Source organism: Corythoichthys intestinalis, chromosome 13, assembly GCF_030265065.1.
Source record: "Corythoichthys intestinalis isolate RoL2023-P3 chromosome 13, ASM3026506v1, whole genome shotgun sequence".
Taxonomy (NCBI): Eukaryota; Metazoa; Chordata; class Actinopteri; order Syngnathiformes; family Syngnathidae; genus Corythoichthys; species Corythoichthys intestinalis.
The window spans coordinates 1,262,986-1,287,125 of record NC_080407.1 but is presented as its reverse complement, the minus strand read 5'-3'; the positions used below and the strand labels follow the sequence as shown (position 1 = coordinate 1,287,125).

The 24,140-nt window shown below is 44.4% G+C and overlaps 1 protein-coding gene across 1 annotated transcript; it reads left to right on the top strand.

The window, feature by feature from the left end:
- Positions 1 to 518: 518 nt before the first annotated feature.
- igf1 (insulin-like growth factor 1) lies at positions 519 to 21,527 on the top strand. Its single transcript, XM_057855485.1, has 5 exons — positions 519 to 956; positions 1,369 to 1,528; positions 16,109 to 16,368; positions 16,636 to 16,671; positions 18,328 to 21,527. Exons 1-5 carry the CDS (start codon positions 906 to 908, stop codon positions 18,382 to 18,384), a joined length of 564 nt encoding a protein of 187 aa, XP_057711468.1. The 5' UTR covers positions 519 to 905; the 3' UTR covers positions 18,385 to 21,527.
- Positions 21,528 to 24,140: the final 2,613 nt, after the last annotated feature.

The following is a 24,140-nucleotide window of genomic DNA, read 5'->3' as shown; positions in this document are numbered from 1 at the left end:
TAATCTGGGAGGGTTTGCAGCGATAGGACGTCTATCGCCGTCAATGGCGTTGAATGGCTTATCACGCCTCCTACGTGAGTTTCAGCGACTGGCATCTCAAAGCTGCTTTGCGTCATCGTGCTGCCGATGATGCCGGCGCTCCTGCGCATGCGCTTTGACCCACTTTCCCCCCTTAGCGTGTCTTCGACTTCCCTCGTGGCCGATGCATGCCGGGACGCACGCTCGGCTGTCCTGCTTTGCGATTGGCTCCCGTCGCTCTCCCTTTTTAAGGCCCGTCATTGCTCAGTGGCGCCCCCTGGCCACTGCCGCAAGTGTCCGCTCGAAAGGTGACTCGTCGCGACACCTTTTTGAGTGACGTTCAGGGCGAAGTTTTTTATTTCTTTTTTCAAGACAGTCAAAGTGCAGAGAAGGAGCCCCGGGGGGCGATGCGAGGCTCTTGTGAGAAGTGGCAACAAAAAAAAAAAAAAAAAAATGGGTGGGAGAGTGAAAGAGAGAGAGAGAGCAAAGAATGACGTGATTTGAACGCGTGCCCAAAAATCCTTAATGAATAACTTCGGAGGAGCGCTCGCAGGGCTGAACGCCGGCCCAGCTGTTTCCTGCTCCACATGTCTTTGCTGTGTGTGTAATGTTAGATAAATGTGAGGGATTTTCTCGCTAAATCCGTCTCCTGTTCGCTAAATCTCACTTCTCTCCAAAACGAGCGTGCGCAATGGAACAAAAGTGGGAATGTTGAGATGTGACATCGGCCCCCGGCGCGCGCATCTCGTCCGCTCGTTCTGCCCGCTTCGTTCTTCTCCTCCTTCTCTTCTCCTTTTTTTTTTTTTTAACTCCTCTTTTCATGACTTGAAACAAGTTGACTTCTCGCCGGCTTTTTTTGGGGGGTTTGCTTGCGGAGACCCGCGGGGATGTCCTGCGCTCTTTCCTGCCTCCGGTGGCATTTATGGGACGTGCTCAAGGTAACGCGCGCTCACTTTTCCGTCACATTTTCAGCACCTTGCATGACATTTTTATTCGTTTTCGTGCACCTTTGCTTGTTTTGACTGCTTTTTGACTTGGGGATGAGATACTCGCCCTGAGCAAATGATTCTCGAAGGGCTTTTTTTGGGCTTTATTGCACCACTCTGACCGGCTTTTTCCCAAGCGCGCGCGTAATTACGCACGCCAGAGTTGCTCAAATTCCACTGTGTTTAAAGCTCTCGCGAGTTAACTCATTAGCGGCCCTTGACAGTGATGGACGTACAAACCTTTTGGACTAGGTGGTCTGGTAGCGATGACTGCCGGGCCTCTCAGTCCAAATGAATTGGACGTCTATCACCATTAAACACAGAAACCTGATTTTTTTTTTTTCTCCTTGTGATTTTTGGGCAGAGTGCGATGTGCTGGATGTCCCGTAGGCGCACCCTCTCACTACTGCTGTGCGTCCTCAGCCTGACTCCGGCGGCTTCAGGGGCGCGGCCAGAGACGCTGTGCGGGGCGGAGCTGGTCGACACGCTGCAGTTTGTGTGCGGAGAGAGGGGCTTTTATTTCAGTAAGTGCAGCCGTTCGCGCTCCGCTCTTATTTTTAATTCATGAAGCTTCTGCTCCGCCGGGGCCGACCGAGCTCATCAATAAGAAAAGAACACGTCCGGGCTCGTCTGCATTCACATCCTCTCCCGAAGACGCTCGCCGCCTTCTCTCACGCTGTCGTTCGCCGGCACGGATAACTCCAATCAATTTTTTTCTTTTGAATGCAAACCCATGAACAAAAAAAAAAAAAAAAAATACTAGTCTTTACTAAAACTTTGGCCTTACAGCTCCCTTATGATATAGAGTTGAAAGGTGAAGTGATATCGATAAGTTTTCCTGTCACTGATTTGGAAGTCCAATTTACACTTTTCGAATTTTTAAATAGGGTAAAGTTTTTGACATTTGAAATTGGCTGACACTGAATGGCACGTGGGCATTGCGTGATTGCGTGATCCATCCCGGTGATGCAAAATCCGGTCTGCCTCACCTTTTTGCTTTTATCCCTTATTTTGTGCAATTGCCAATCAGGAAAAGTAAATGTTAGTTTTGTACTCAAGACCACACTATCTGAGAAAGATAGTTCAAAATGGTGTTTTGGGACCATGCTGTTCTTAAGGGACTGACAGATATTTTGTCTGAACCAAACAACGGCAGTCACTGACTTCAAAATATCTTGGGTAGTAGAACTGGAGGAATAAGCGTGAAAACGTGATTTTTTTTTTTTGCTCTCTCATAGTTTTTCATTCAGAACTGTTTCAGTCGTGTCACGATTATACCGTAATGGCCCGAATATAAGACGGCCCCGTTTGAAAAAAGACTTTTTGAACACCAAAATATGAACACCAAATTATTTTTTATACAGAAAATGATTACAGTAGATCTGAAACAAATATAGCAATATATTTGAGAGAAAACGCAGGTTATTTTGCCTCATTCAAATCTTAACATCTGAACTAGGAGTGTCAAAGGATTAAAACTTTTAATCGAGTTAATTACAGCTTAAAAATTAGTTAATCGTAATTAATCGCAATTCAAACCATCTATAAAATATGCCATATTTTTCTGTAAATCATTGTTGGAATGGAAAGATGAGACACAAGATGGATATATACATTCAACATACGGTACATAAGTACTGTATTTGTTTATTATAACAATAAATCAGCAAGATGGCATTACCATTATTAACATTCTGTTAAAGCGATCCATGGATAGAAAGACGTAGTTCTTAAAAGATAAATGTTAGTACAAGTTATAGAACTTTTATATTAAAACCTCTCAATGTTTTCGTTTTAATAAAATTTGTAAAATTTCCAATCAAAACATAAACTAGTAACCCTCCATTGTTGATGCCACTAATTACTTACACAATGCTCATGGGTGCTGAAGCGTATAAAATCAGTCGCACCCAAGCGCCAGCAGAGGGCGACAAAACTCTGAAAAACACAACAAGTACACATTTCACTGTGCTGTCATTTTAATGTTTGAGCGGGGCATGTGCGTTAATTGCGTCAAATATTTTAACGTGATTAATTTTAAATTAATTACCGCCCGTTAAAGCGATAATTTTGACAGCCCAATGTGAACATTTAAATATGCAAACTAAAATGCAATCACGTTCGTAAATGAATGGCTTCTGGTTTTTGAAATGTAAATAAACCAATCTATTGTGATAAAACAATAAAATTGCAATAACTGCATTAACTATCACAGCGAAGTCTAACTGTAACTGCTGTCTTGAAACAAATCGGAATAAGGAAAAACATTGCAATAAAATAATGCAAACTGGTTAAACTAGTAGCTGAGATCTGTCATGACAGAACATGGCTTTAATGATATCTGGCGCCATCTAGCGTCGTGAATAGGGAGAGTAGCTGAGATCTGTCATAACAGAACATTGCTTCAATGATATCTAAATGGGTATAATGCCTAAACCGCAAATATAAGACGACCCCCTCTTTTTTAATCTTATTTCAATGCAAAAACGCCATCTTACGGTATAGCGTCTTCACTGGACACACTATCTAATGATCTGAATGCTCGAAGTGTCAGTGCACAAGTTGCACAAGGCCAAAAATTTCTCTTCAGATCTCTCTTATTATCCTTTGCTGAAGCATTTGCTCCAACAAGCGCCGCATGCGTTCCCCCCGCAGCTAGAATGCTAAACAGGCTAGCGGAAGCCAGAGAGACATGCGAACAGTGCACATGACTCTGGAGGCTTCTCGCAACGGCGCTTGAAACCACAAGTAAGGCTTAAAGCGAGCATAGAATGATGATGGTGGGTGTCAAGTGGCAGCTTGAGCCATCAGGGAAAGTCTTTAAGTGGAGTCGGTGGGGGGGTAGAAACTTCATGTTTTCCACCCGAGAATGGGAAAAGTACCCAAAGAAAAGCGGGAGTTAACTCTTTCCTTCCCCGTCGTCTGACACGACACGGACGTCCCCGTTTCTCGACCCCGAAAAAAAGCCCATCTGGTTTGTGATCGATGGCCCCGCGGGACGCTTTGACATCCATTAGCGAGGCTTTGGTCTCGTCCCAAAGCCGCGAGAGAGATTTTTCCACGCGACCTTTGGCAACGCGAGCATCTCCTGTGCATTTCCACTAATTGCTCGCTTTAGCCTGAATTATGAATGATTAAATAATGATTCTATTCTTTCGATGGCTGTACTGTAAAGTCTTCTCATTTTCACACGTTTTACTCACGAGTCTGTAAAAGCGCCTCTAGGAGTTTCTTGAAAATGGCGACAGACGCAGTGTTAGTATATTTTGACTTCTACCAAAGTCGTGTTTGAATACTTTTCTTGATTGACAAACACGAGCAGTAGGCGTCAGCGGCTGTTGTTTCTTCGGGAAAGGCGGCGGGCCCGTGCCGACGGAAAGTGCACTTGTCCGCACTTGACTCGCCGCCATCTCCGCTTGATTGACTTGTCAGCGGGGCTCCTTGCGCAGCCGCTCGCTCACTTCATCAAGACCACATGCCTCGCCGCCTCAGACCGCTAATGCGGGCTTCGGGGAGGAAGGCGGCGGGCTCTTCTTCTCCTTTTTTGCACGTCACCCGCTCCTCCGACCAATCCAACAGACGTCTGTACATGCGTAGAGTTGGGATTTAGCTGACACGAAACTCTCGCGTGTCGGCGCAACAAATGTTCCATTGCTTGAAGCCAAAGGAACCCTCGCGTTAGTCTATGGAAGCACCTACAATCCCTGCAGTCACACCACTAGAAATGGATGCCATTGGCAGTTTATTGTCAGGCCTTAGCCAAGACTTTGAATCTCTATCCTTTGCGAGTCTTTCGGGATGCCGTAGGAGACTTCGAGGACTGGGTCACTGTCACCCTAAGGAGGCTTTTCATTTAAAGGCCAATGATGTAAAGATTGAGAGCAGAAATCGTGTAGCGTTCTAAGAACGGCGTCAGAGTGCACCTTGCTCTTCACTTGGCGCCGTCCGCACCTTCCCAGCGCACGGCTGCCAGGCACTTTGGATCTGGCCGCAGAGACTCCGCTGCTGGAGGAGCACCAAGCTTCTGAACGGCAGCGGGCCCTGCCTGTCCAAAACTTTGCTGGCAGCGCCCGCCGGCGCTCAAGTGGTAGTGACGGTGCCAGCTTTCTGCCAGTAACGCTCCTTTTTTTCTTTTTATATATTTTTGGATTCCTGGTGGCGCGCTACTCATCTTGTTTGAAGCATCGTGTTCTTGTCCGTCAGACGTGCTAAGAATCTTCCTCTGGTTCAAGGCAGGACTTTGACTTGAGACTTATTTACCATACGCTTTAATGAACGGCCGGTGTTACTTGATGGACCGGCTTTTGAGGGAATTAGTCGTTTACCTGGTCAAAAGTCGCCTCCTTACTTGAACTAGAAATTGCATGTCGAGCACTCGGAAATGTACAGTGGGGCAAATAAGTATTTAGTTAACCACTAATTGTGCAAGTTCTCCCACTTCAAAATATTAGAGAAGCCTGTAATTGTCAACATGGGTAAACCTCAACCATGACAGACAGAGTGTGGAAAAAAAAAAACAGAAAATCACATTGTTTGATTTTTAAAGAATTTATTTGCAAATCATGGTGGAAAATAAGTATTTGGTCAATACCAAAAGTTCATCTCAATACTTTGTTATGTACCCTTTGTTGGCAATAACGGAGTCCAAACGTTTTCTGTAACTCTTCACAAGCTCTTCACACACTCTTGCTGGTATTTTGGCCCATTCCTCCATGCAGATCTCCTCTAGAGCAGTGATGTTTTGGGGCTGTCACACGGACTTTCAACTCCCTCCACAGATTTTCTATGGGGTTGAGATCTGGAGACTGGCTAGGCCACTCCAGGACCCTGAAATGCTTCTTACGAAGCCACTCCTTTGTTGCCCTGGCTATGTGTTTGGGATCATTGTTATGCTGAAAGATCCAGCCACGTCTCATCTTCAATGCCCTTGCTGACGGAAGGAGATTTTCACTCAAAATCTCTCGATACATGGCCCCATTCATTATTTCGTTTACACAGATCAGTCGTCCTGGTCCCTTTGCAGAAAAACGGCCCCAAAGCATGATGTTTCCACCCCCATGCTTCACAGTGGGTATGGTGCAATTCAGTATTCTTTTTCCTCCAAACACGAGAACCTGTGTTTCTACCAAAAAGTTCTATTTTGGTTTCATCTTTTTTTTAAAATTTTATTTAAAACCTCATTTATTATGACAAAACAGCGAACAGGAAGGGGTTATGGGGGAACAGAAGAAAAGAAACACAAAAGAAGAAAGAGAAGAAACACAGACAACAACAAGAAATATATTGAACGCCTAACTACACAAACTACTAATATGTTGGTCCTATCGTCAGCTAAATGTATTTCCGGTTGACACCATGTGGGGGACCTGTTGACCAGGGAAAGAGGAGGAAGAAGGTGGGGGAGTCTATAAGCTAAGTGATAGAAAGGGGTAGAGTGTACACAAATCATCTCTGTGATCTAGAACCCAGTAATCGTGTGAATCCCTTGTGAGTGTAAGCTTGTTGGCGACCGACCCTGCGCCGCCCCATCGCCAATCCCGGCACAGGGACTCCCGCCAAACACAAGAACCTGTGTTTCTACCAAAAGTTCTATTTTGGTTTCATCTGACCATAGCACATTCTTCCAGTCCTCTTCTGGATCATCCAAATGCTCTCTAGCGAACCGCAGAGGGGCCTGGACGTGTACTTTCTTCAGCAGGGGGACACGTTTGGCAGTGCAGGATTTGAGTCCCTGGCGGCGCATTGTGTTACTGATAGTAGCTCTCTGTAGGTCATTCACTAGGTCCCCCCGTGTGGTTCTGGGATTTTTGCTCACCGTTCTTGTTATCATTTTGACGCCACGGGGTGAGGAGGGAGTTGAAAGTCTGTGTTGCCAAAACGACAGCCCCAGAACATCACTGCTCTAGAGGAGATCTGCATGAAGGAATGGGCCAAAATACCAGCAACAGTGTGTTAAAAGCTTGTGAAGAGTTACAGAAAACGTTTGGCGTCCGTTATTCCCTGCAAAGGGTACATAACAAAGTATTGAGATGAACTTTTTGTATTGACCAAATACTTATTTTCCACCACGATTTGCAAATAAATTCTTTAAAAAAATCCAACAATGTGATTTTCTGGGTTTTATTTTCACATTCTGTCTCTCATGGTTGATATTTACCCATGTTGATAATTACAGGCCTCTCTAATATTTTCAAGTGGGAGAACTTGCACAATTAGTGGTTGACTAAATACTTATTTGCCCCACTGTAGGTACTTGATTCAGTCGTAGTCCTGATTGACAGGGATCAGTCAAGCGTATACCGCCGACGACCAAATTGCAACCTGAGCTGTCGTTAACGTCGCCCAAGGGTTGCGTGCTAACTTGACAAAAAGTTGGCTACTGACGTCAAGCGGTTTACTACTGCCGCTTCTTGCCGAAGGCGAGCACAAAGTGTCGTATTCATGTAGAAGCCTTGAACAGCGCCAACTTGGAGAAGCTGCGCTGTAACTCATTTGCTGCCATTGACAGCTACAGACGTCCAATCCGTTTGAAGTGGAATTCGTTCGTTCGCTGCCATCCCTCCCACTTCCGACGGTTTGGACGTCTTTAAGCGTTTTAATTTTGTTTTTAAGAGCCACATGTTCCTCTCGCGATCTGGAGAATCCATTTGGGCGCCGTCCAGTTAAGGACACCCCCCTCCCCCGCCGCAACTCAAGTGTTCCCATCCGCTCTGCTTGTGTTGGCCCGCCGACTCTGCGCGCGCAGTCGCGACCGCCGCCGGCCTCGCGGACCGCGTGGATCCACCTTACGCGTGTCGCGTAAACGCTTACTGCCTTGACAGGATTACTAACTACTTAGCTGAATGGAAACAAACTGCGGTAGCTCAAAAATCCACACCGGCAGTCAGTTTTTCCAATTATTGTTTCTGACCTAGAAATCCGGAGTCTGTCTTTGCGAGAGCTCGCGCCGTCGGCCCCTTACGCCGCGGAATCCCGACCCGTTCCGATGTCGTTCTGGCTCCGAGCGTCTCGGCTTTAAGCTGAAACATTTGCTCCCGAGTGAGCGTGAGAAACCTTATCTCTCTCTTGATTTGTTCCTAATGAACCGTTCCCCAAAAAGGGAAACCAGATGGAGAAAATCCTTCCGTTTCAGCTAACGGTTGATAAAAATAATAATAATCGGGCTGTCCGCGCAGTTCTGCGTCTTCTTCGCTCAATTGGACTTGCGGAAGCGAACGACGGAGAATGTGTAAACAGCGCGTCACACGCACGCAAACGGCCGGGCCCTCGGCAGCAGGGGATTACGGGGGATTACGGGATGATCGGCCTCCCCGCCGCAAACCTGAATGCGCGGCCGAGTCCAAAGAAAGACCGCCCGTGTCTTCGGCATCTCCAAGACCTGAGCTAAAGCCCTCGTGAAAAGCGCCCACGGGGGTCCGCCCGGGACCAAAACATGGGCCGGACCTCATTAGTTTGATGCCGTCAGACATGCGGAGCTTCTGTGCAAAGAATCGAGGATTCCAAACACGGAACAATACTACCTTGACGTTTACGACCTTTTCAGAAAAGCCACGTCGGCTTCATCGTGTTTCGTGACCCCCCACAACTCCAAACGGATCGGACGTCTACCGTATTGGCCCAAATATAAGACGGTGTTTTTTTTTTTGCATTGAAATTACCGTAATTTCTCGAATATAAGGGGCACCCCAAATTTACTTGTAAAATCTAGGGGAAATTATTGTACCCGTTTATAACGCGCACCCTAATTTTAACACCAATAAATAGAAGAATACGAGAAAACAGAGCTCATGTACAGATACAGAAATGTCATTTCACTGACTGGTGAAACAGCACAAGCATAGCACATTGGTAGTTCAAAACATTACCATAAACTGACAATATTTACGGTAACAATATGATTTGACAACTTTTCCAACTAACCAGAATCTAGGAGAAAACAAAACAGATGTGACTTTTCTTTTAAAGGCTGCTGTATAACTTGCTCCTTTCATCATGATGAATAAATGTTTGGATGTTGGATTGATACGGTAAAATGAAAGTGAGAACGTAAATCGGAAATCCGAGAGCTCATCGCTGTTGACACGACAGTAACAATAGGAACTATTGTTATTTGGGTTTGAGTTTCCCGACTGACAGATATAGTTGACAGACACACACAGGAAGTGTGTTGTTATGTTTGTTATGGTCCGAGTTGCGGAGCTGCAATAAACGTTGACTCAAGTGAGTTCATGAAACTAAATTCTGTGCTTTATGAAGAGTGAAAAAAGAATTTAACACAGACGAAATCATTTGTCCGATCCAAGTGAAGTATTACCGAAACAAAATGGTGACGTCACGTACCGTAATGGTCGACAACGGGTCGCCGTATACGTTTCTTCAACACAACGTGGCCGTGTCAATTAAAAAAAATCGGTTTGTATATATATATATGTAAAATATATATATTTCTGTCTCCATCCATGTACCCGTTTATAATGCGCACCATGATTTTATAAGTTGATTTTGGGGGGAAAAAGTGCGCGTTATATTCGGGAAATTACGGTAGATTTAAAAAGAGGGGGTCGTCTTATATTCGCGGTCTAGACGTTATACCCATTCATGACACTAGATGGCGCCAGATATCATTGAAGCGCTGTTCTGTCATGACAGATCTCAGCTACTCTCAAGTTTAACCAGTTTGCATTATTTTATTGCTATGTTTTTCCTTATTCAGATTTGTTTCAAGACTACAGTTACAGTTAGACTTCACTTTGATGGTTATTGCAATTGTGTTGTTTTATCACAATAGATTGGTTTATTTACATTTCAAAAACCAGAAGCCATTCATATACGAATGTGATTGTACTTTAGTTTACATATTTAAATGTTCAGATATTAAGATTTGAATGAGGCAAAACAACATGCTTTTTCTCTCAAATATATTGTTATAATCATTTGTTTCGGATGTACTGTAATTATTTTCTTGTAAAAAAAATTAATTTGGTGTTCAAAAAGTCTTTTTTCAAACTTGAGTCTTGAAAAAGAGGGGGTCGTCTTATAATCAGGGCCGTCTTATATTTGGGCTAATACGGTATTTCCGTCCGCGGTAGCCAACGACTTAATCCAACTGGTGGTTGAGTTGTTTTTCCGCACTGCGCTATAACAATTGTAGCTCAAAGCCGTTCCACCAGAGACGCCTCGCTGCAATCAAGTGGCGGTTGGTCGGTCAGTTGGTCGGTATTTTCCGAAATTTCCGGGTTCGGGGTGAGTCGGCAACCAGCACACTTTTGCTCAATAGACGATGTTTATTGAATAGAAAATGCAGAATAAATGAGATTTATTGATTACAATCACACAAGAGCAAGCAACAAGTATCAAAACATTAGTGGCGTCACGGACTTGTCGTATTACTTGATAAACTGATTGGGATTTGTATTATTTGGTAAATGGTAAATTGAATTGAGTAATACTGGGATTGTGGTGTTTGATAAGTTAAAGTAATACTAGGTGAGCCGTAACAGAATAACGATGTTTAAGAAATTGTGGAAGTCTGCCAGAGGATTACGTACGGGTGGCTTGGCTTTGTTCCTTCACCGCTTTGCCGGAGCGTTTGGCTCCCGGCTCATTTGTCAACGGTAAGCGATTTTCATTGTTAAGGAACAGTTTGTTGTGGTGTAACGTAAACTAGATCTAACGTCATCGTTACCACTTGTTCTTGTTTTGATACTTGTTGCTTGCTCTTGTGGGTCTAACAAACTCCCTGGAGACAATCGGACAGTATCACCATTGCTTTGGTAAAATATACACATGTAACCTCAAATTTGAAGGCCCAGCTCGATAAATCAGCAGTTGGAGATCCTTCCATTGGCTAATTCACCAAATGTCCTCCTGTATGAGTGAATAGAAAGTTTGTGAAAACTCCAGCAGACTAAGCAGCCCAATTCTAAGAGTCGTTCTCTTTTCATCATATTACCAAAATTGAGTTGATAAATGATTAGCTGCAAAATTTCTTTTCTGACCTTTGACCTCATCTCCCCAAAATTGAATCGCCTCTTCAGTTTCGTATTTCGAACGTATCGTAAAGTAGGTTTAGTAAAAAAATCCCTTCACTTGTTGTCGAACACTCTTTGACGGGAACTGTTTCGGTGGCCGAAACCTTCCAATAGTCCGCAGTCTATTTTTCAGGTTGCCAATGAGAAACATGTGCGTTGACGCAGCTAAAATGCTTTGCCGGCATCCAGGGAAGTGGCTTCACGTGATCAGAGCCTCCGTAATGCGCTCACGTTTTCCCTTGAACTTTTTACACCCGCGGTGCAGATGTCCAAAAGACGAGCGCAGTCTTTACGACCGGGTGGCGGGCTCCAAAACTAGCAGCCTCTCGGGTTCCCGCCGGGCCGTAAAGCGCCCTCGCAAGAATCCTCCGGTTTTCAGGAACGGCGTGACCGAGAGCGTAAAAGTCAAGGAGCTCGGCGTGCTCTTCGGGAATGATGATGATGACGAGGAATGAAGATTACACGGGCTAAGATGTCGGCGGGCGGGCCGGCCGCTACCGTTCGCTCTGAGGTGGCGAGGGCTCGCTGACGGACAGACCGCGGGAGTAAAACACTTGTAGGAAAAAGCGAAGAGCGGGCCGACCTCCGAGGGGGGAAAAAAGCGTCAATCCGGATCCTTAGACGTCGAGGCGCTCTGGAAAAAACAACAGTTCGTCGTCGTGCGGCCTTCTGCCTCGACTGATATCGCCGGCCGTGGAAAAGCGGCTTTGTTTGAAAAAAGCGCTTTGTTTGCTCGGGATTACACGCGTTATCCGTGGAAGCCAATGGTTTTAAAAGCGTATAAGCTTTAAAACCTGATTATGATCATGTGTGGCTTATTTTTTTTCCGACCTGCCCGCACCGATTATCCCGTATCTTGCAAGTGATGCCAACCAGTCGATTTTTCTTTCTTTCCCCCTGACGGTCCAGCTGCTGGGCCGGCGGGGTTGCCAGCTATTTTGGAGGATAACGGCGGATGTTAATTTGCGAGGGAGAAGTACGAGTAATGAGGCCTCGATTGGGCGTTTGGCATTGGACGGGGGTTATATAAGCTCTCACTGGGAGTTTATGCGCATCAGGTGGCGGCGGAACACCTCAAAAGCAGCACGAACTTTTAAAAATCATGTTTTGTTCTCAAAAGTACACACGGCGTACCAATAAAAGAAACCAATTATTCCTAAATTGCCATTACGGAGAGCTCCTCGGAAAGATTGCGCAAACCTCTGCTCTTCAGGTATTGCGTCACTCTGCAGATTTGACGGAATCCCCGCGAGCGAATCTGCCTCTCGCTTGAATAATGCAGTCGCGCGCCATATTTTTAGCTACGAAAAGCCCGGCGGACGGCGACTCCTTTGCCCGCGTCGCTCGCGGTTCTTTGAACGAAAGCGTCCGGAACGACGGCGTGTCGAGCCGGTCGCTGCAACCTAATGGACTTTGTCAGTGCTGGTGAGCAAGGAGAGCCAAGAGCTATTAAGTGAGAGAGGGAAAGGCATTTCCTCCTTGTAAATGCCATATTAAATTATGAGTATTTCATCTGGTAATGAGGGAAAGACCATCGGGCGGTTAATCTAGCGAGAAATTGCGACCGGGGGGTCTTCCAAAAGGCGTAGGAACCGCAGATACCGTAATTTTCGGACTATAAGGCGCTACTTTTTTCCTTCCCTTTGAATCCTGCGGCTTATAGTCCAATGCGGCTTATTGGTTGATCTATTTGGGTTATAGGCAGGGGTGAAAGTGGGCCAGAACGGTCAGGAACGCAATTCCCGTATAAGATTTAGGGCAGGAACGCAGTTTCGGTATAAGATTTAGGGCCGGAACACAGTTCCGGTATAAGATTCAGGGTACACGGTGCTTCGATTCCGAAAATATGACAGCAGCTGTCAAAACGCTATGTAAAAAAAATAAATAAAAAATGCTAAGCTGCCACACATCCATTTCAGCTCCAAGAAGAAAACAATCTACCAACATCAGATTTACATACACAAGTGTTAACAACAAGCATAATAAAGTGCTTGTGTAGCGTAATTCGTTTCCACCAATATTTATTATTGATTTTATTTCACGGACGGCATGGAGGTTTCCCCAGCTGCAGCAGTTATCTGAGTCTGATGATGACGAGTCACGTCAATGTGCAAATGCACGCAGCAAAGCAAAACGCCTGGACTCATTTATCCGTTTAATTGGCTGACATACTGACATGTGATGAGCAGAGATGGTTAGCTCTGATTGGTTCAAATGTGCTTGTTTTCTGGAACAGCAAAAAAAAAAAGCTTGTTGAAATGGTGCGACAAAAAACGGCAATGCAACATAAAATGGATCAAATCTTTAAGCACCACGAAAGAGTTGAGGAGGCTTATTTAACATATTTACTTGCTCTGATGGGGAGGTTCAGAACATCTTAGCTGTCAATGTGCACTTTGGACTTATATTTGTTTTTTATGTTAGGCTACTTATTCATTTCCTAATGATTTCAAAAAGTCAGTGCTTGCGCTATCATCAAAATATATTCCATTTCACTCTCCATAATATAAGTCATTTGTACTTACTTATCTGAATGTGTTATTTATATCTTTATTATAAAAAAAGTGTTTACATTAACTTTGCATTACATTAACTAACTAAATTTTAGTATATATCCTATGTTCCTAAGTAGTTAAAATTGAGATTTGGCATTTAGTATTTGAGGAAATGAGGGAAAATTAAAAATTAGGAGATGGTGGTTGGGGTTATAGCTGTTTTTGTTCACTTTTATTTTGCAAATCATTGAAAAAATACCATTTTGAATGAAAAATAAATAAAAATTCTGGCTCCGTGGCGACCTTCACGTCGGTGAGTTCTGGCAAGAAATTCTAGCCACTTTCACCCCTGGTTATAGGTAACACATAATTTGACAGCGGCATCATAAGACCATCATAATTGTGACATGACACTATCGTGTGCATTGCTGAATGCTTATGACCGATGTCTTTAGGTGTCATCCGGCAAATTATGTCACTAACTCAGTTTATGTCCAGCTCGGATGTTTTACATCCATTCAAAAGTGAGCTAATTTGCTGGAAAACACTAAATGACATCTGTTATAAGAATTCATAAATGCTCATGATAGTGTGATGTCATAATTATGATTACTGAAGGAATTCGGCTTCCCAGCCAAGCCGCCGGAACAACGACAGCCGAACGAGTAGGCGCAGCCCCAGGAAGTTGGATGGAAAGCCAAATCCCGCGCGCTCACTCCAGCGTTAACCCTTTGTACTGTAGAAATACGTATATTTCCATTTTTTTTTTCACAATAATCATATGTCAAAGATACCACTTTGCTTTTCTTCCATATTCACACAGGCCCTTTGTCCTCTTACCAGTGTATGTAATCTGATCAGGGCTGGGGGTTGCATATTCCAAGCAAGTCTTTGGGGGAATTTAGCCCTCACCCAAGTGAGAAGAAAAAGTGTAGGAGCTGGCATGTCTTGTCTTTTCTGTTTGTCTGTCTTTAAGATAAAATTCTTAGTTCTTTTTTTATTCCTGAATTCTGTGTCATCAACTCCTGTTCATTATGAGAATAAAACAACCTGCAAAAAAGGAAAAATCGATTCTTTGCCTTCAGTACTGACTCCATTTTGAACGGTTTAAAGAAGGCTCACCGAAAACAGGTTGACGATTTATTCGTCGACGATGATCAAAAAGCAAGGCAAAACAGACGACGGAGAGGCAATGCAGGGTCCGCAAAACAACGGATACATCGGAATGTTCCCGAGAAGCGACAGTTTTTTGCTAAATGTTCAGTCTTTTGAAAGCTGCGGCGGAGTGGGCCCGGCGGAAGGCGTGTCTTGGGATAATCTTTCTGTGGCAGGTTTGGGCGGTGAAGTTCGTGTGTCATCTTTCGTAGCTGGGCCGTGGTTGCCACGGCAACTGAGGTGGGGGTTCGGCATGCCTTGAAGTCTAAGGCACCGCGCTATCAACTTGTTGTCTTGGTAGGGCGGGGATGTCCTGACCCCACCGAAGAGATGCTGACGTCTTTTCATTTGCTTATCAGGCGAGGGCGGATAAGCTGGTTCGCTTTACTGTGTCAAAGGGCATGGAGCTTGTTTCTTTAAACTATGGTTAAAATGCTTTACTATAATGAATGTGTTAGACTAATGCAAACAGTTATACGGTGTCTGCGAGAAAAATAACTATCCCCTTCTTTGTCTATTGACAGTCTTATGGCGCCACAAATACCTGAACTCGCAATGAATGAAACTGGAACAGTAACTGAATAAATAATTAGCACAGAATGTGAATTTTGATCGTGATTTACATCTGTAGCGCTGTTATGCATGCTAGGAGGCATGGTGGATGACAACAGTGTTGACAGCAGGCTGCAGCAGGTGTTGATTGTCTACCCAAAGGGAGCAATAGAAAATGACGGTACCTTTGTTTAAAAGTAGCAAAGGGCCACTCTCACTGGCTGCCATTCACGGCGTCCAATCCATTTTGACTGGGAAAGGCGGATGAATAACCCAATTTAAACTGATCTCAGCCATAGACCTTGTGGTTTTGCCTTGCTGGAGGCTTCTTATTCGGGCGACAGTGCTGTCAAGAAGGGGGTGGGGGGGGGTGAGGTACGAGGCGGAGTGTAAATTGCCCTCCGCAGACGTTCGGCAACGTGAGCCGCTGTAAATCATACACGGGAGGAAATCCGTGTCGTTGCGAATGTTCCAGTCAGGGCGCCTCGTACGCTGACTCCCGGCAGCACTGTTTACACTGTCATGGAACTGTCATTAAATATGCTGCAAATTTATTGCATCGAAGGTGCGCAGGCCGGTAAATATGCAACTTACTGTATATCACGGGGACACAGACTGTTAAGAATGATGTAAATATGGTCCATAAGGGCCACGCTGATGGTTAAAAAAGATGGAAGTATGTCAACCTGGTCAATTTGAGCTACACAGACCGTTATATTGGATGTAAATATGTGAAGTTTTACGTGAAATATTTAGACACGGTGTAGTAGAGGGACCCGGACTATTTGTAAGATGTAAATATTGTACATTTGACCGTACAGATAGTGCTACTTGAAGGGTTCCATCCTTGATCTTGAATTTCGTCTTTCAGGCAAGCCGACGGGTTACGGGCCCAACGCCCGGCGGTCGCGGGGCATCGTGAACGAGTGCTGCTTCCAGAGCTGCGAGTTGCGGCGACTGGAAATGTACTGCGCGCCCGCCAAGACCAGCAAGGCCGCGCGCTCGGTCCGCGCCCAGCGCCACACGGACGCGCCCAGGACCGCCAAAGTGGCCGGCGTGTCCGGCCACAAGACCGAAAAGGGCCCGGAGCGACGGGCGCCCGTGCAGACGGACAAGACAAAGAATAAGAAGGTGAGCGGAAATTTTTGCTGAATTGGTCACAAAATGAGATCATTTTGTCAAATGCGGAGTCACATTTTGCTAACTCGTTCACCGCCTTTGGCTTGGCATTAAATGATGATCTTTCGGTGCCATTGACTGTAATAGACGTTTGTACTGAGACGGCCCATCCCGGTCCAATCCTGTCACCATCAATGGAAGCCAATCAGTTAAAAGTGCATTGTCATTCCGTTCATTGAGTAAGCTAAAGTTCTGATTAGCGTCTCTTTCATCCCGCAGAGACCTTTGCCCGGACACAGTCACTCAGCCTTTAAGGTAGGCACTTCAACTCTCCTCTTCTGTCTTTTCACGCTTACACGATGTACTTCTTTTTGCGCACCAGAAAAAAAAGAGAGCAAGAAATAAAAAGCATTAGCGAGCGAGGGAACTAAGTGGTTTTCGTGGTAGACCGAGTGGCACTCCGGCTCCACTCTGCCACTGTGCATTATGCGCTCGCGCATGCCAGGGTGTCACACTTATTCGGAGGGGAGGGGTCGACACGACATACCGCGGCCGGGACGTCAGTTCTGGTTTCGTAGCTGGAGGAAGCCTCAAAGCACGCTAGCGTCTCTCTTAGGTGTAATTCCGTTTCATCGTCAAAGTTGTGTAATTGACGTTACGGCACATCAGGGAGCCATTACATTAGTGCAAGCCGGGCCATTAAACGGCATTAACCGTCGGCCGGAAACGGTCTGGATCGCCACCTGGAGGTAGCTCACAACATTTGAGCCGTACCATTTAGGTTTACGTTTATTCGAGATTTATTACAAGTTTGAAATTCCACACGTGAGGCCAGTTTCATATCGTAACTTGGCATTTTTCATGAAGAAATGCTCGAAAAAGCCTGAAAAAGACACGGGAAGTCGGCCATTTTGCTTTTGGGAAGCCATTTTAGGTTTAAACTGACTACACTGCTCAAGCAAAAATTTGTATCATTGATGCAATAAGATAGATAAGATCAGATACCGTGATTTCCCGAATATAAGGCGCACCCGTGTACAATGCGCACCCCAAATTTACTTGTAAAATTTAGGGAAAATTATTGTACCCGTTTATAACGCGCAACCTACTTTTAGCACCAATAAATAGAAGAATACACGAAAACAGAGCTCGTGTACAGATACAGAAATGTCATTTTACAGACTGGTGAAACACAGCACAAGCATAGCATGTTGGTAGTTCAAAACATTACCATAAACTGACAATATTTACGGTAATAATATGATTTGACAACTTCTCCAACTTACCAGAATCTAGGAGAAAACAAAACAGATGTGACTTTTCAAGGCTGCTGTATAACTTGCTCGTTTCATCATGACGAATAAATGTTTCTTCCATGGATTGATACGGTAAAATGAAAGTGAGAACGTAAATCGGAAATCCGAGAGTTCATCGCTGACGACACGACAGTAACAATAGGAACTATTGTTATTTGGGTTAGTTGACGGACACACACAGGAAGTCTGTGTTGTTACGTTTGTTATGGTCCGAGTTGCTGAGCTGCAATAAACGTTGACTCAAATGAGTTGGAGAAACTAAATTCTGTGCTTTATGAAGAGTGAAAAAAGCAGAATTTAACACAGACGAAATCATTCGGCAGATCAGAGTGAAGTATTACCGAAACAAAATGGTGACGTCACGTACCGTAATGGTCGGCAACGGATCGCCGCATATGTTTCTTCAACACAACGTGGCCAGGTCAACAAAATATATATATATATGGTTTTTTTTTTTTTTTTTCCTGTCTCCATCCATGTACCCGTTTATAATGCGTACCTTGATTTTACAAGTTGATTTTGGGGGAAAAAAGTGCACGTTATATTCGGGAAATTACGGTAATTGTGAGGTGCTTAATCCAAATCTGACCAGCGACCCCCAAAAAACCGAGGAGTGCTATTTTTATGAAGGTGTTTTCTTCTGTCGTTTACGCAGGACGTGCATCCCAAAAACTCGAGTCGAGGCAGCGCCGGCCGAAGTTACCGAATGTAGGCGAGGGGAGAAGGCCTTACCTGTGGCCCCCCCTACCCGTCGCTACCCCCCCAACGGTTGGCCCTAAACCAGGACGGCGACGTGACTAAAGGATGAAGAGTGGCGAGACTACCGCGGATCTTGTCATTGTTTTCCACCGCCATTTTTCTGTCAACGCCACGTAACAGACGCGAGCTTAGCTGCAACCAGACAGGTGAATAAGCGGACGGGAACCATCTCAAATCTTCCTATTATCTACCCATCACGCATTGCTCTTTTTTCCTCGGAACAAAACCCCAAAAAGACCGAGGTGGCTCAAAGTCGGATATTTTACGCAGATGGCTTTATTTTTGGGGGGGACTCTCGGGTCCGGCCTAACAATTCTAACTTTAGAGGGGGGGTTTTGCCCATTTTTGATCAAGAAATGCATTCCAACAGCAGGAGGTGAATAAAGTCGTCCTTTTATGATATTTAAATCCCACTTGAACGCTTAAACTGCCGTTGACGATGATAGACGTCCAATCGTGTGGCTCATTTCATCCTGTTTGGAGTTTGTCACTAAGGCTAAGTTCATACCGCAGGTCTTAATGCACGATTCCAATTTTTTGTCATATCTGTTTTTTTAGAGTGCCCGTTCAGACTGCCTTTGGCCATTGAGCCCGTTCAAGTATCACGCATGCGCACTAATTTGCAGTCCGACATGCGCTCAGCAAAGTGACCCGCATGCTCAGAAGCATCAAAACAGATTACACATGCTAGCTGTATGTCATTCCAGGGTGATGATATTTTAATTTCCAAAAAGAGGACATAAATAACAGACCTAAATAATCCCTGTTTAATATTATATTCAAAGTTGATATGGACTGATAGAAGGCATAAACGCAAGCACATTAACCTTGATGCGTGTGCGTGACGTGACGTGGGTGCGTCAGTTTGCACCGTCTCGGCCATGTAAGCAATACTGAAATAATAATAATAATATATAATAATTAGGGCTGTCAAAATTATCGTGTTAACGGCCGGTAATTAATTAAATATAAAAAATATTTGACACAATTAACGCACATGCCCCGCTCAAACAGATTAAAATGACAGCAGTGTCATGTCCACTTGTTACTTGTGTTTTTTGTCTCCCTCTTCTGGCGCCTTGTTGCGACTGATTTTATGGGTTGACATCAACAATGGCGAGCTACTAGTTTATTTTTTGATTGAAAATATTACAAATTTTACTAAAACGAAAACATTAAGAAGGGTTTTAATATAACATTTCTAGAACTTGAACTAACATTTATGTTTTAAGAACTACAAGTCTTTCCATCCATGGATCGCTTTAACAGAATGTTAATATTAATGCCATCTTGTTGATTTATTGTTATAATAAACACATACAGTACTTATGTACAGGATGTAATGTAATGTATATATCCGTCTTGTGTCTTATCTTTCCATTCCAACAATAATTTACAGAAAAATATAGCATATTTTATTGATGGTTTGAATTGCGATTAATTACGATTAATTAATTTTGAAGCTGTGATTAACTCGATTAAGAATTTTAATCTTTTAATAGCCCTAATAATAATAAAATATTGCTCATTCGGCGCACAGAATGAAAATCGAGAATTGTCAGGCTTATCCTTTTCTTCATTTTATTTTTTTATGACCGTGGTCAAGCCCGCTTCGTGCGTAAAATCAGAGTTCAAGCTAGGCGATAATGCATAGCTACATCGCTGCCGTCCTGCCTGCCGGGAGACTTGACAGTTCAGACCGCCAGCCACATTCTTGAAAAATGTGGCCTTGGATTTCAACCGCGTACGAAAGTGACCCAGATCGGATTTGAAATGGTCCACTTCTATGTCACTTTCAGACCGTCAAGTTAATGCTTCACTCAAGTCTGGAAAAGACAAAAAAATGGGATTTGTTCATTAAGACCTGCGGTGTGAACCTGTGAATCTATTTGAACGGTGAGGTCATTTGCTGCAAGTCCTCACCTTTTAAATGGAATGGATGTCTATCACCGTCAATGGTAGCAAATGATTTGAGAAGGGGAAAAGATTTTTAAAATACGTCCCTGTTTTGCACTTTTCATTCATTCTTATTCATGAAACACGGCTTTATTCACTTACAAAATAATTTTTAAAAGTATTCTCCTCTGCCTCAAAAAAAAAAAAAAAAAAAAAAATTATCGTACAACCTAATTTATTCCAAATGATTTTGTTCAGGCACCTGTTTTGTTGTTAAATTTAAAAAAAGGAAAACAAGAAAGACACCAAAGCCAAGAGTGAATTTTTCTCATTTTCAGTGCTTTTCAGAAATGGTCGCCCACCGATTCAAAGTGCATTTGGCAGAAGGCAAACATTAAACACATTTAGAAAAAAAAAAAAAAAAAAGCCAGCCAAATTGGACACTTGTCAACAGCCCGGTCGGGCCCGAAAGCGAGCTGAAAAGGGGGCCGATCGCGCACAAAGCCAATATTGTCATAGTCATCGCTCTGCCTGCGTATATTCCTAAACACGTATGTTATCATCTATGCATTACTATTTCCTATAAGAACAAGTGTCCACTGTATAATGGTGCTACTTTGTGACGGACAGGTGGTAGAATTGTTCATTCGCGGCCACTACAAAAGAGCAGATAGCGCTGGGAATTTCACCCAAACCCCCCCCGTACTATCTTTAAATTATTTGATCCAGTCTCGAGAACGCCCCAAAATTTACAAAAAAAAATAAAGTACTGTGAAATGAAACGACCCCCTTTGACGCGTTAATTGGCGATAAAGTCCGAACTGATGACGTTTTTAACGTCACGTATTTCAGTCAAAAGGCAAGCCAAAGACTTTTTTTTTTTTTTTTGGTGGGAATTCGCCCCTCCCTCATGTCGACAATTGTCACGATGAATCATTCCAACACGACGACGAAGACAACGCCGCGTTCTACCGGCGCGCCTTCTTGAGTTAAAATGACCAAAAAAGTGACAAATTGTTCACCATTCCTGCTGAATAAAGCACTTGTCAACATTGCAGACGTTGTGTGGCGCCTTTTTCGGATGGCGTGCATGCGGTGACATTAACTTTTTGTTCATGGTTTTGTCAACTCTACCACTGACAACGATAGACGTCCAATCAGATGGCTCTTGAATTAACACAAGTACAGTGGGGCAAATAAGTATTTAGTCAACCACTAATTGTGCAAGTTCTCCCACTTGAAAATATTAGAGGCCTGTAATTGTCAACATGGGTAAACCTCAACCATGAGAGACAGAATGTGGAAAAAAAAAAACAGAAAATGACATTGTTTGATTTTAAAAGAATTTATATGCAAATCATGGTGGAAAATAAGTATTTGGTCAATACCAAAAGTTCATCTCAATACTTTGTTATGTACCCTTAGTTGGCAATAACGGAGGCTAAACGTTTTCTGTAGCTCTTCACAAGCTTTTCACACACTGTTGCTGGTATTTTGGCCCATTCCTCCATGCAGATCTCCTCTAGAGCAGTGATGTTTTGGGGCTGTCGTTGGGCAACACGGACTTTCAATTCCCTCCTCACCCCGTGGCGTCAAAATGATAACAAGAATGGTGAGCAAAAATTCCAGAACCACACAGGGGGACCTAGTGAATGACCTACAGAGAGCTGGGACCACAGTAACAAAGGCTACTATCAGTAACACAATGCGCTGCCAGGGACTCAAATCCTGCACTGCTAGACGTGTCCCCCTGCTGAAGAAAGTACACGTCCAGGCCTGTCTGCGGTTCGCTAAAGAGCATTTAGATGATCCAGAAGAGGACTGGGAGAATGTGTTATGGTCAGATGAAACCAAAATAGAACTTTTAGGTAGAAACACAGGTTCTCTTGTTTGGAGGAGAAAGAATACTAAATTGTATCCGAAGAACACCATACCCACTGTGAAGCATGAGGGTGGAAACATCATGCTTTGGGGCTGTTTTTCTGCAGAGGGACCAGGACGACTGATCCGTGTAAAGGAAAGAATGAATGCGGCCAGGTATCGAGAGATTTTGAGTGAAAATCTCCTTCCGTCAGCAAGGGCATTGAAGATGAGACGTGGCTGGGTCTTTCAGCATGACAATGATCCCAAACACACAGCCAGGGCAACAAAGGAGTGGCTTCATAAGAAGCATTTCAAGGTCCCGGAGTGGCCTAGCCAGTCTCCAGATCTCAACCCCATAGAAAATCTGTGGAGGGAGTTGAAAGTCTGTGTTGCCAGAATGACAGCCCCAAAACACCACTGCTCAAGAGGAGATCTGCATGGAAGAATGGGTCAAAATACCAGCAACAGTGTGTGAAGAGTTACAGAAAAGGTTTGGCCTCCGTTATTGCCAACAAAGGGTACATAACAAAGTATTGAGATGAACTTTTGGTATTGACCAAATACTTATTATCCACCATGATTTGCAAATAAATTCTTTAAAAATCAAACAATGTGATTTTCTGTTTTTTTTCCCACATTCTGTCTCTCATGGTTGAGTTTTAACAATGTTGACAATTACAGGCCTCTCTAATATTTTCAAGTGGGAGAACTTGCACAATTAGTGGTTGACTAAATACTTATTTGCCCCACTGTATGTCACTAGGAGACATCCGATCCATTTGAAGCGGGAGGCCCGGCAGCCCTCGAACGGACGGGACGTCTAGCATAGTGCGATGGCAAAGGCGTGTGAAAATGTTCGGCGGCGGCCGTAATCCGATCCGCCGCCACGCCGGCTTTAAAGCGCCGCCGCCCGGGGCGATACTTCCCCAGAGGTGGCGGTTTTTGCCAAGGCAAACAGAGTGGCGGGGTGTGGCGGCTGCCGCCGGCCGGAGCTACCGAGTCAGCGCTTTTTTCGGCGGAGGACGCCGGGAGTCGAAAGCCCGCTCCGCCCCTCCCCACCCCTTGAAAATAAAAAGCCTTGAGGAGTTGGCTGGCTTAAAGGCGGTAGACTGGCACCTCCTTCTTGCTGCCATCCTGGATGTTATTTCATCCTGGGAATCAATAATGACCCTGCGCGAGTTTGCAAGTGTGCAGCATTTACTTGAATGGCTAAGATAGGAAGGCCATCCACAACTATTGTACCCGAAACACTCCCATATGCACTGTCATGTACCGTTGGGTGGAAACGGGGCATTTTGTGAGGTGGAACGATGGATGGGTGCGGGTAGAGATGGCCAAATAGGTAGAAAGGGAGTGCGAGTCTGTGATAAAGGCCTTGGGCCTGATGGATACATTGGTGAATGTTCTCAGTCATCGACGTCATTTTGTGACACTGAATGGATCACACCTAGAAGTTAAACCAGAACAGTGCATTTCTCAATTCAAGCCTGGAACAAGGATAGAGATGCTATCTGTATCAATAGATGGCTGGATAAGCAAGAGGACAGATGGCTGAATTGGATGTTTGTGAGCTCATGACGGTCATGAAGGTCAATGGCAGCCAGTGAGTTAAATTTGCACAGAGAGATGATGAACGAAGCAGTATTATTGAGCAAGTGCATTCATCCCTGTAGCGAGCCCGGAATATTGGCGCGCGGGGAAAAGTCCCGTTTTTCAAGGCAGTGGAAATTCACTGAGGCTCCCCGGTGTTGGCTCAGCTGCGAACTTGAAGAAGCCGTGATGTCAGATCGTGTTTTCCTTGGAGAGCTCCTCATCAGCTGCATTGTTTCCAGGAAAGCGCGGGGGCGACCCACAAGCAACCGCAACGCGTACCTATGGTAAGAGGAGGAGAAGTCAAGTGTTGCTGATGTCACACTTTGCCGTGATTGATGAAAACGGGGACAAATGAGC